The sequence below is a fragment of the Chrysochloris asiatica genome, unplaced genomic scaffold (genome assembly GCF_000296735.1).
Source record: "Chrysochloris asiatica unplaced genomic scaffold, ChrAsi1.0 scaffold00013, whole genome shotgun sequence".
Taxonomy (NCBI): domain Eukaryota; kingdom Metazoa; phylum Chordata; class Mammalia; order Afrosoricida; family Chrysochloridae; genus Chrysochloris; species Chrysochloris asiatica.
The window spans coordinates 24,974,991-24,988,175 of record NW_006408531.1 but is presented as its reverse complement, the minus strand read 5'-3'; the positions used below and the strand labels follow the sequence as shown (position 1 = coordinate 24,988,175).

Sequence of the window (13,185 nt, the reverse complement as noted above, 5' to 3'; positions counted from 1 at the left end):
CAACAACAACAAATATGCAGGTGGAAGCTGAATAGTGAATAAGGATGACCTAGGAAGAATTGTTGTTGTTGTTGTTGTTGTTATGTTCCATTGAATCAGTTCCGACTCAACAGTGATCATGTATAGGGTTTCCAAGGAGTGACTGGTAAGTTTGAACCACTGACCTTGAGGTTCAAAGTGACTTGATTTGAAAAACTGATGCAATTGAATTACATAATAAGGAGAAATTCCTTTGTACCTTTAAAAGGACGATATGCTTACCTCCAAGGAATCTCAAATAAGGGTTGTGATAAAATTAAATGTCAAACACAAGCCATTAGATCTCACTTCTTGAAACCCCCTGTTTTTTCCTTGTCTGGTTTAATACTCATTACCTGTATGTTCTTAGAGCATTTTGTCCTTTGGCCATCATTCCAGGCTTATTGCAGCATACTCTATTTATATACTTGCTTTGTCCCCCTCTGTAAGACTCTAAGGTAACTCTCTATAAAATTGAAATGAAATAACAATAAGAAGATAAGATAAAACTGAGCTTGACTAAAGTTCAATCTCTGAAGCAAAAAGCATTTGAGAAAAGCATGGTGACTCCATTTGATAAACACTGGACTGCAAAGCACAATGTAGGGATTTGACCCACCAGCAGCTTCATGGGAGAAAGATGAGGTATTCTGTTCCCTAGAAAATTAAAAATACGCCTTGGAAACCCTATGCAGGGTCTCTATGAATTGAAACCAATTCAACCACACTTACCTATAATCCCTTCCCACCACAAAAAGGTATATTTTCGTTCTTCTTCACACTGCATTGTGGTTTCTGGACCATCATATATTTTAGTAAATTCAAGGATCACTTTTTGTGTAATGCTCTCTGATATGTCCCAGAATACTTAGACTAGAATAATGCAAAGCATATGATAACCACATGATCAATACTTGATTAATAGGTGCATAGACATACTAGAAGTAAAATTTTGAGCTATGCCCAATGGAATTGTGTTAATACTGTTTTATCTCCTCCTAGGTTTGCAACTGCAGTTTGGTGGGATCTCGTGATTTCCAATGCAATGTAAACACGGGCCAGTGCAAATGCCATCCAAAATTCATCGGTGCAAAATGTACAGAGTGCAGCCGAGGTCATTGGAATTATCCTCACTGTGATCTCTGTAACTGCTTCCTGCCTGGGACTGATGGCTCGACCTGTGATCCAGTGACTAAAAAATGTTCATGTGGCGATCAGACTGGGCAGTGTACTTGCAAGGTGCGTGCTGCCAATACAGCAAGCGAGCTTCTACTCATTTCTGTGTCAGCTGTTCCCTTATAACTTCAATCAGTGCTCATTATCCCTGCTTCTCAAGCTAAATAGATAAACAAACTGAAACTCATACAGTTTTCATTTGTGTTTATTCATTTGCATGCAGCTAAGCACAGCTTGTCAAGAACTTATATCCAACCAAGCCTCATCTTTTTTCTTAGTTGATAGAAATGATGCATTTTCCATGATAAAATGAAGTTATTTTTCTATGTATTTGCTTTACTTAAACAAGAATAATCTGAGGAAAAGAAGAAAGCTGTTTTCAGTGTCACCAGCGAAATTACCGGTAAATAATAAGGTTTAAAGATTTTTTTTTTTTCAAATTAGTCTGTAATCACTGTACACTGAAAAATATATTTACCGCTGTGAAAGTTCAGTAAAATATCATCACATATAAACACTGACGTTACAAACAGTGACTATCTGCAAATTTCAGCCCTCATTAATATTGTTAAATGATGTAGAAAAATAGACAATTAAAAAGAATAAGAGGGATATTTTCTCTTTAAATGTTTCTAAGAAAAATCAGTCCAAGGGAAATACAATTAACACTGCATCAGAGTATCTTCTCAAGACAAAGTATAAGCAAAGAAGGAAGGAGGAAACTGAAGATAAAAATCTGGGTTGCTGTTAGGTGCCGTTCAGTCAGTACTGGTTCCTAGTGGCCGTAAGCATATTAGAACGAAACACTGCCCAGTCCTGCACCAATCTCACAACCGTTTCTATGTGTGAGCCCATTATTGCTGCCACTGTGTCAATCCATCTTGTTGGTGGTCTTCCTCTTTTTCACTGACCCTCCACTTTACCAAGCATGATGTTCTTCTCTAGGAACTGGTCCCTCATGATAATAAGTATGAAGTATGAGGGATGAATTCTGGTCATCCTGGCTTCTAAGGAACATTCTGGCTGTTTTGTTTGTTCTTCTGGCAGTCCATAGTACTTTTATGGACCATAACTCAAATGCATCAAATGGGAGTACTGTTTGTTAATGTAGTCTTGAGATTTCAGAAAATGGTAGGTTCTGCCATCATAATAAAAAGTACAATACTGAGTTATGACATATTACAATTGCAATTATACATTACAGATATGCAGTGTAGATATCCTGTGTGTATATAAGGAACTGGGTGCCACAAGTAATTTGCAACCAGCAGCTAACCAAAAAACTAGTCAGTTTGAACCCATGCAGTTGCTCCCCAGAATAAAAGGCCTGATGATCTGCTTCCATAAGATTATAGCCCAGAAAACCTAATAGAGCAGTTCCAGCTACTTTGTAATACACGGAGACAACAGGAGTCACGGACTGACTCTACACAGCTAACAATAGCAATGTGTGTGTGTGTGTGTGTGTTCGTATCCCATTCCCATCAAGAGTCTGTTCTGACACATAGCAACCCTATGTAGGGTTCCAAGACTGTAAATGTGTACAGGAGCAGAAATCTGCCTCTTTCTCCTGAAGTGGGGCTAGAGCGTTCCAACTGATGACCTTGTGGTTAGCAGTCCAACTTGTAAACCATTATGTCAACTATGTATAGATAAATGTGTGTGCATGCATACATACACATCTATCAGAGCCCTCGTGGTACAATAATTAAGCTCTTTTCTACTAGCTGAAAGGTCAGTGATACAAACCCAATATCTGCTTGCCAAGAGTAAAAGAAAGCTATGGCAGCCTACTTCTGTAAAGATTGCAACCTTGAAAATCCTAGGTGGTGGGCAGCTCTACTCTATAGAACAGCTATGAGTCAGAATCCACTGCCTGGCAATTGGTTTTTAGTTATCTATTTGTCACGCTGCAGGTTAATGTGCTGGCTAGCAAAGTCAGTTTGAACCATAGGGTCTGTAGTACAAGCTCACCAGCTGCTCCTCCAAAGCCCTATATAGGGTAGCTATGAGTCATAACCCACTCAACAGCACTTAACAACAACAACAATCTATGTGTCTATCTATCTATCTATCTATCTATCTATCTATCTATCTATCTATCTATCATCTATCTATCCATCTAGCATCTATAATCGCATTACCTGTCAATCACTATCTACCTGTATAGTACTATGTTGTTGTTGTTGTTATGTGCCGTGGAGTCGGAACCGACTCATAGCGACCCTGTACTATAGCAGTTGTTATTTACCATGAGGTGACTCCATCTCACAGTGATCTCGTCTGTATAGAGCACAACTGCTCCATTGTGCTTTCAAGGCTGTGACCTTTCAAAAGCAGACCAGCAGGCCTTCTTCCAAGGGACCTCTGGGTGGGTTTGAACTGCCAACTTTTTGACTGGTGGTCAAGCACTTAATTATCTGCACCAACCAAAAACTGTTTACAATGACATAACTAGATTTTAACCTTCTGCAGGATTTTTACAAGTTTGCATGGCATCATTGTTTTTATTTTGTTTAGGAAAATTCTCATGAGTATTTTTTATTGCTCACAGTAGAATTAAGCAATTCTAAAGGAGCTCTGGTAGCGTAGTGGTTACAAATCAGGCTGCGAACCTTAAGGCCAGCAGTTCGAAACTACCAGCCGCTCCGAGGGAGAAAGATGAGGCATTCTGCTCCCGTGAAGATTTACAGCCTCGGAAACCCTGTGCAGGGTCGCTATGGGTCAGAAATGACTCAATGGCACTTAACAACAACAACAAATCACTCACCGTAGGAGTCCTGGTGTGGTGCTGTGGTTAATGCATCAGACTGCCAAGCCGTTTGAATTGCACGTTTGGCAGTTCAAGCTCATCATTCGCTCCTTGGAATCCCTATACAGGGTCACTATTGGTAGGAATCAACTCGATGGTATTTCAGAACAACAACAACAACATCACTCACAGTAGAACTGTAGGAAATGTGCCCCTTAGATTTAAAAAATAATATAATTATGTATAAATAAGACATATTGGAGACCCATGGAATCCTCAAAGTAAGGTTATCTATATATGCCATTTAAGATACGAGTCTAATATTCACCTTTCTTTTGTTTTTCTTTGTTCTGTTTATTAGTATTTTTTTAAATCATGTGTTCCTGTTATTCTTTGTCAAGTCTATTTCTTCATGACATTTTAATTATATACACGGTCTGTCTTCAGATAAACGTGGAAGGTGTCCACTGTGACAGGTGCCGGCCTGGCAAATTTGGACTTGATGCCAAGAACCCACTTGGCTGCAGCAGCTGCTATTGCTTTGGTGCTACTTCTCAGTGCTCTGAAGCTAAAGGACTGATCCGTAGGGGGGTGAGTAAGGAACTACCGAGCCATGTAATGGTATAATGTTAGTTCCTGCTGGTGTCTTTTAGTCAGGCTCTGAGGGGTAGTAGAAAATGACAACGCATTTAAGTAACCCCTTCCCCCATGTGCATTTAGAAATGGTAAAGGGCCATCTGCCAAAACCCTGGTGGAATAGATGCCTTTTTTTATTCTTCCTTAAAATCAATTTATTTATTGTTGATAAGGTAATATATGCCAAGTAAAAAGGAGAAGGACCTTAAAGGGAAACATTGTGCTTTGGGATAGGAAGAAGCAGAACTCTGAAGAAGTGGTGCATGTAGCATGAGTGCTGATGTGAGCTAATGCACCAATGAAAACCAGAACTTCACCATTTATGCTAACTGACCTCAGGGAATCATCGAATTTTTGGGAGAAGCATGCTCATTTTTACTTTAATTTTCCATTAGCTCTATTTACTTTTAAATTCTACTTTTTATTGTTGTCAGTAACTCCAATTTTCACAGATGTAATGGGTTCCCAATGGAAACATGTCAGAAAGGTTTATATATTTCCTTCACATGTCCACTATGCATAAGTTGTTCCTTATGAGAACAGTTTGCCAACATAGGGCTGCAGATAGGCCTGCAGGACCATATAGACTTTACCTCCACCGTGTTTTGTCCTGATGTGCAGATAACACTGAACTCTGAGCAGACCATTTTGCCATTGGTGGATGAGGCATTGCAACACACAACTACCAAGGGGATTGCTTTTCAAAGCCCAGAAATCATTGCACACATGGATCTGGTGAAACAAGATCTCCATTTAGAACCATTTTATTGGAAACTTCCAGAACAATTTGAAGGAAAGAAGGTAAGAAAAGGAACTTCAAAATCACATTAGAACAAAGTACACTATGTTTCTAAGCATTTGTCATTTGGAGACTTAACTAACTTATCACTCACTCATCATTGTTTTTTTCTAGTTGATGGCCTATGGTGGCAAACTCAAGTATGCAATCTTTTTCGAGGCACGAGAAGAAACAGGTTTCTCTACCTATAACCCTCAAGTTATCATTCGAGGTGGGACTCCTGCTCATGCTAGAATTATCGTCAGGCACATGGCTGCTCCCCTAAATGGCCAGTTGACAAGGCATGAAATTGAAATGACAGAGGTAAGGTTATTAGTTGTTTATAGAAAGGATATCAGTTGCTTTGCATTCTGTTTTTTCAGTGTAGTTTCTTTTCTTTTTAATAGAAAGAATGGAAATATTATGGTGATAATCCTCAAATCAGTAGAACTGTGACCCGTGAAGACTTTCTGAATACACTATATGATATTCATTATATTCTTATCAAGGCTACTTATGGGAACATCTTGCGACAAAGCAGGTAACTATAATTTAAAAAGTTAAAATTTTATACTAGAGTCTATGAAAGGAACCAGTCAGCCCGACATAAATATGGTTGGTTTTAGAATTTGATGATAGAAGACAGGTTACATAGTAGAAGTTACTGCTATTCATTAAAATAACAAAATAGGGAGAAAAACAATTAGGAAAAATATTGAATTAATAAGCACTCACATTCAACCCTTCTTGGAACCAAGCAGAACCAAGTTGATCCAATCTTTTTTGACTTTGTATAGCGCCATCTGTTCACCACATGCTTTAAAATATTGTCATTTTCCATAAACATGACAAGAAATAATTAGCAATCACTGTAAAGGAAGGATGCAGTCCTGGTTTGGCATGGTGGGATAAAGCACTGGACCCCAATGTCGGTTTGAACCACAAGGTCAGTGGTTCAAACTTACCAGTGTCTCCTTGGAAAGCCTATAGAAAGTCATTATGAGTTGGAACCGAGTCAATAGCACTTAACAACATCAACAGCAATGTAAAAGATAGATAGAAATAAGGTCTAAAACTGTGCAGAGAGGTCAGGAGCAGAGATCTGTATCTATCAATCATCAGCAAAGTTGAGATAGTTTATGTTAAAGAAATAGATGAGATCACCCATGGATATTACCAAGAGAGCATTGTAGAAGACATGAAAAACACCAGTGTTTAAAAAGTGTTGGCAAAGACATATCAAAAGATATTGGAAAGAATGCATAAAGCCAGTAAGTATGCATATAACTTCTTGGAAAACCAAAGATAAAACTTCAAGAAAGGAGTATGCAGTTTTGTCATATGACCAAAAAAGGCCAATTAAACTGAGATCTACAAAGGATGGCACTAACCCTACATGGATGACATTAATAATGCCAGTTTTAGGGCAGTCCTGGAAGAAAAATAATCTCAAAGTTTTGAAAAATGAATGAGAAGGAAAGAACCTAGTACTGTGAGTGCAGACTGTTGTGCTCCAAGAAAATAATCTTGAAAGGAATGAAGGGGATAGTGTTAAATGTCAAATGATGGTAGATTAGTAGAAGACAAAATAGCCTGTGGGTATTGCCTAAATACTAGACACATGCATCAAAAGATTTCACCAAAAGAATAAAAAGAAAGCCAGCCTACTGTGAAAATTTTTTTACAGTGACATATTGTCATTGTAAAAAATTACAATTTTCATTGTAAAATTAGTTCCAGAGAAGGGACTAATCTCTAAAATTTATATAAAGCTACAACAAGAAAAACAAAATCCTAATTGAAATATAGGCAGAGGATTTGAGCAGACACTTCACCATGGAAGACATTCAGGCAGCCAAAATATAAGAAAAAATGTTCACAATTATTAGCCATTTGTTGTTGTTAATTGCCATTAAGTCAGTTCTGACCCATAGTGGCCCTGTATAGGGACTCCAGGGAGCGACTGGTGAGCTTGTACTGCCGACCTTACAGTTCAAACAACTTTGCAGTCTTGTGCATTAACCCACAGCTGCACACTAGGACACTATTAGGAAGATCCAAATCAAAACGAGACAGCATCTCAGCCCAAAGTTCAAAGAAACAGAAGACAGCAATCTTACAAGAGTGTGGAGGGGCCCTCCTACATTGCTGGTAGCACTGTAAAATAGTTCAAACGCTGTGGAAACGATGCGCCCCTTCATCAGAAAATTAGAAATAGAAACACTGTATGACCTAGCAATTCCTCTACTTGGTATATATCCACAAGGAAAAAGAGCCAGGACACAAGTAGACACATGCACACTATTGTTAATCACACCATTATTCACAATTGCAACAAGATACAGATATCTTAAATGCCCATCAATGGAAGAAAGGATAAACAAACCTTTGGTACCTACATGCAGTGGAACACTGTGCAACAGTGAAAAGTAGTGATAAATCTGAAAAACACCTCATAACATGGTGAACCTGGAGGATGTTATGGTGAGTGAAACTAGTCAATCACAAAAGGGCAAATATTGTATAAAACCACTATTGCAAAAATTCAAGTTAAGGTTTTCATGCCAAAATAAGCATTTTTTTTATGGCTACCAGGAGTGGGAGGGTAGATAAATACTAACTTGGGGGAGAGTAAAGGCAATATAGAAGAAAAGGGAGGTTGCCAGAAGAATGATGGGAGAGATGAAGGCACAAAGTGGTATACAAGGGCTCAATGGGATAGAGGTAAATTCTGTTATATGCACTGCCCTGGAGTAACAGTGTTCAAGGGGTACATATGTGGACAGATACACTGGTTGAACAGGTATTGGAGAAACAGTGTGAGTATACCCACAAATACATAAGGGCTTAAAAGAATATATTTGGAAGATGGGGGTGGTGGGAGACACAGGGAGGAATGTAGTGGTTAAAGTGAATAGAGGTAAATGCTGTTAACATGAGGGGACTGCAACCATGTAATGAAACAAAGTACATGATTTGTTGAATGCAGAACTGATGATCTTCTCTGTAAACCTTCAGTCAATTCACACACAGACAAAGAATGTATTTGTCCATGGATATTTATCATTCCTGCAAATACAACTATGAATGTGGTAAAGTGTACAGCAGGCAAAATGATGAACACTGAGGTATTATCAGACATTTTAAGGCAATGAGGTATTGGGGCCTCAGGACTATAACTCAGGGGACACCATGGTCAATTGACATAAAATAGTCCACAAAGAATGTTCTGTATCCTACTTTTGTGATTAGCACCTGGAATCTTAAAAGCTCATAAGCAACCATGTAAGGTACAACTAACTATTGGTTTCTCAATGTACAGAAGAAAGAAAAGTGATGAGAACTGAGGAGGCCTGGAATCAATTAGTCCAATGGACTAATGGAGCAGGTGAACATCAATTTCCACAATCCTGAGACTGGTTTAACTAGATGATGCTCAGCTACCTTTACTAACTGCTCTGAAAGGGATCACTTCAGAAGGTCCCAGATAGAATGGGAGAAAATGTCGACCAAACCTCAAAATTATATGTTTTTTTGTTTTTTTTTTTAAATAATCTGTTATTGGTCAGAAAGAGACTAGAGGAACCTAAGACTAAGGCCTTCAACCACTCTTCAGGTCTGGAAAGGAACTCACCTTATGGCCCAATTTTCAACCAAGAAGTAAATGGGTATATAGGTGGGGACAACAAAACTAGTAAGGTATGTTGTTGTTGTTGTTAAGTACCATGGAGTCGGTTCCAACCCATGTATAGTGTTTCTAAGGAGCGTGAACTTGAACCACCGACCTTGCAGTTCAAACTGACATTGCAGTCCAGTGCATTATCCCATAGTGCACAACCAGGACTCCAGTAAGGTAAGCTGACCATAAAATGTCAACTGTTCAAAATCAAAAGGGTAACATTTAGCTAAGGACAAACTTGAGAAGGGTTGGAAAGGAGGGTGGACTGGAAATAGAAAGCTCAGGGAGGAAGTGGATAACTGTTTGGCATGGAAGGGATTGCAATCATTGGGATGAAACAAAGTGTATGATTTGTTCAATGTAAAACTGCTCATCTTGTCTACAAAACTTCAGTAAATTCAAAATTAAAAGTTTTGTTTGTTTTTTTTAAAAAAAAAAGAGAGCAAGAACTGGTCCATGGTCCATGGCAAAAGGAATTAGTAATAGGAAAACATTAAAATACAGAATTTAAAAGAGAATAACTAATGAAGCTAGTAGACTTTCATGTGGTCATGTTCTTCGAGTGGCTGGGATAACTCATTCAATGGGACAAAATGAGGAAATATGTAGACTTAAGAGAGTGAGTAAAAAATTATCCATACTGTGAATGTAGAATTTATTTTAATAAACTTTTACATAAGATAAATACATCATTTATTTTACATAATCTCCTTGCTTTTCAATATACTTTGTCTATTGGTCAACACATTTTTGTATTCCCTTATTTAAAAAACTCTTAGGCTGAACTGAGAGGGACAAAAGCGCCACTGGCTTTACTTCTTCACCAGAGGTGAATCTTTGTCCTCAAAGGGATGTTTTTTGAGGACAAGCAAGTGAAAGTCGGATGGAGCAAGATCAGGACTACAACGCTTTAACATCTCAAAAAAAAAAAAAAAAAAAAAAGTTTTTGGAGAGTGTCAACAGTGTGGACAGAGGTGTGAGGACATGTATTTTTCATGCAAGAATGCCAGATCCTTAGATAGCAATCCTCTGCATTTGATACGAAGTTCAGGCATCAGTTCTTCAGGGAGCATCTTACTGTAACAAGCACTGCTCATTGATGAACCCTTTTCCTGATGGTTGTTCCAATACTGGTGCTTGAGAATCCCAGAACACTGTAAGAATCAATTTTCCAGCTGATGATTGACTTTTGAGCTTTTTCTTGGTCAGTGATTAAAGTTGTTTCCATTCCATACTCTACCATTTCTCTCAGATTTGTAGTGACAAATTCACATCTTGTCACCAGTAATGATTTTTTAAAAGAAACTTTCACTTTCCTTTGAGTATGGGCCCAAATTTTGTTTGCAGATTTCCAAACACTCTGTTTATGCTCTTCCATGTGTTGTTTCTGTACCCACTTCATGCAATCTTTTTGAAACCCAATTCTGCCATGGATTATTTCATAGGCAGAGCCATAGCTGATTTACAAATGATTTGCCGCATAATCCACTGTCACTAGTCTATTTGGTGGAATCATTTCATGTGCATGCTCAGTGCTGTCATCAGCCGTAGATGTGGATGGGCAGATAATTTTTTACTCACCCTCATAGATGAGTGATCCAACACAGTGTGGAAATCATTGAACAATGGCATTTTATTATAGCATACAAGTAAAATGTTGAAGATATTTTAAAAATGGTTGTAGCAGTACATCAACAGGGAATAGCTAGAAATTCCAGCCAGATTCAGAAGAGGAAATGGAATGAGGGAAATCATTGCTGACATCAATGTTGTTGACATTGGCTAAAAGCATAAAGTACTAAAAAGATGTGTTTTTTTTGTTTTTCTGACTACGAAAATGTAGTCAACAGTGTGGCTCTTAACAAACTATGGATAACATTGAAAAGAATATGAATTCTAGACCTAAATAGTCAAGAGGTAGTCCTTCAAACAAGACCAGGGGGATGCTATGTATTTTAAGATCTGGAAAGCTGTGTGTTAGGGCTGTATCCTTTCATCATATTTATTCAGTTTGTATGTCAGACTATACAGAGAATGTATCATTAATATTGGAGGACAGCTCATATGCAAATACCCAACCTTGTTTGCTGAAAGCAAAAAGAACTTGAAGCACTTACTGATGAAGATCAAAAGAATACAGCTTTTAGTATGGAGTACAAGTCAACGTAAAGAAAAAAAAAAAAATCTTCACAACTGCAGAAATACACAATATCATGATAAATGGAGAAAAGACTGAAATTATCAAGGATTTCATTTTACCTGAGTCAACACTGATGGAAACAGCAGTTAACAATCAACTGACATATTGCATGAGGCAAATCTGTAGCAAAAGAACTATTTAAAGTGTTAAAGAGCAAAGATGTCACTTTGAGTACTAAGGTGTACTTAACCTAAGCCATAGCATTTTCAGTAGCTTCATATGCATGTGAAAGTTAGGCAATAAGTTAGGCTAGTGATGAATTTATACATGTGAATTATGATACTGGTGAAGAATATTGAAAGTACCATGGAATGCCAGAAGAACCAACAAATCAGTATTAGAAGCAATAGAGCCAAAGAGCACCTTGGAAACAAGGTTAGTGAGACTTTTTGTCACATATTTTGAATATGTGTTCAAGAGGCACCACTTCCTGGAGAATGACATCATACTTTGTAAAGTATAAGCTCAGTGAAAAAGAGGAAAACCCTCAACAAGATGGGTTGACACAGTAGTTGCAGCAATGGGCTCCTATAAAGCAATGATTGGGAGGTTGGCACACATCAGGGCAGTGTTTGTTCTGTTGTATATAGTGTGACTGTTAGTGGGAACTGACTGAAGGGTACCTAGCAACAACGCTAGACAAGTTTTATACCATGGAGACATGAAGCTAAGTTGCATTTATACTTACAGTCTCAGTTTCTTTTTAATGTCAATTTCTCCATTATGTCCTATAAGAACATAGAATCAGTACATGTTCTTAAATGGTTTTATAAAATAAATTAGTAGACCAGGCCCGGAAAACAAAACAGAAATGTTGTAAAGAGTCTGTTTGTCAAACTAATTTATATAAATATATCATACTTTAAATATTTACATTGTAGCAATCACATAACATGGAATCCTGGTGTGATGATGCTGGAGAAGTATTGTACTGCCAATCCACCACCCACTCCTAGGAAACCCTATGCAGAGTCTCTATGAGTCAGAACCAACTGAGTGCCGCTTAACAACAACAACAGCAATCACATAATATAGCAGAAAATTCTATTATTTCATACAAAAAATTCAAATTGCTTAGCTGATTGATTTAACAACTTTTCGCTTAAAAAAATATCAGGGATCAAAATTCACTTGCAATACTTTGTTTAGTTTCCTTTTCTAGAAGATTATTTTTACGAGAAATAATAAAGAAATAAGTATCAAAAAATACGCTGTCAACCACATTGTTAATTATTTCAGAGTATCAAATGTAAATCAGGTGACAGAAGTCGAAGCAAGTATGCACTTCACAGAAGGTAATAAGTAACTTCGTAATTTTGCAAATAATTATGCAAATTGTCCTATGCTGCAATAAGAGTTTCGTGACACACAGAACATTTTATAAGTGGAATTGTTAGAAACAATTTTGTTGTGCATTATTCACTATAATTTTTGTCTCAAACCCCTTTCACTGGTCTACAACTATGATGATTCCACTTTTTCCCTATAAGTCTGTTATCACCTTATTTTGTATAGCTCACTAAACATAATATCCTTGGTTTAAGTGACTAGTTTTGATTCTTTAGGTGAAATAAGATATATTAGGGGATCCAACCACCACTCTTCTTTCAGTTTGTCATATTATGGTGGCTTACATGTTGCTGTGATGCTGCCAGCTATGTCACCAGTATTTTGAAAGCTAGCAGGTTCAGACATGGTGGACAGGTTTCAGCTCAGCTTCCAGACTAAGACAAACTAGGAAGGAGGAGAGACAGACTACTTCTGAATGTTTAGCCACTGAAAATTTTACGAATAACAGTGGGATACTGTCAGAACCAAAATATTGAATATTGAAATATTCTGAATAGCACCAGAATATTCTTAGATACAATCCTAAAAGATGGATACTCAAATTGGAAGACACTCAAAATAAGATGTCAGAAGAGACTCTGAAACTTGCTCTCCAA

General features: G+C 37.6%; 1 protein-coding gene across 1 annotated transcript in view; it reads left to right on the top strand.

The window, feature by feature from the left end:
• LAMA2 (laminin, alpha 2) overlaps nt 1-13,185 on the top strand; it is a 747,229-nt gene that overhangs the window by 422,326 nt on the left and 311,718 nt on the right. Inside the window, exons 23-27 of the mRNA XM_006834727.1 lie at nt 1,021-1,257; nt 4,394-4,537; nt 5,204-5,383; nt 5,496-5,684; nt 5,768-5,901. Coding sequence (XP_006834790.1) covers nt 1,021-1,257; nt 4,394-4,537; nt 5,204-5,383; nt 5,496-5,684; nt 5,768-5,901 — 884 coding nt within the window. The remainder of the gene's footprint in view (nt 1-1,020; nt 1,258-4,393; nt 4,538-5,203; nt 5,384-5,495; nt 5,685-5,767; nt 5,902-13,185) is intronic.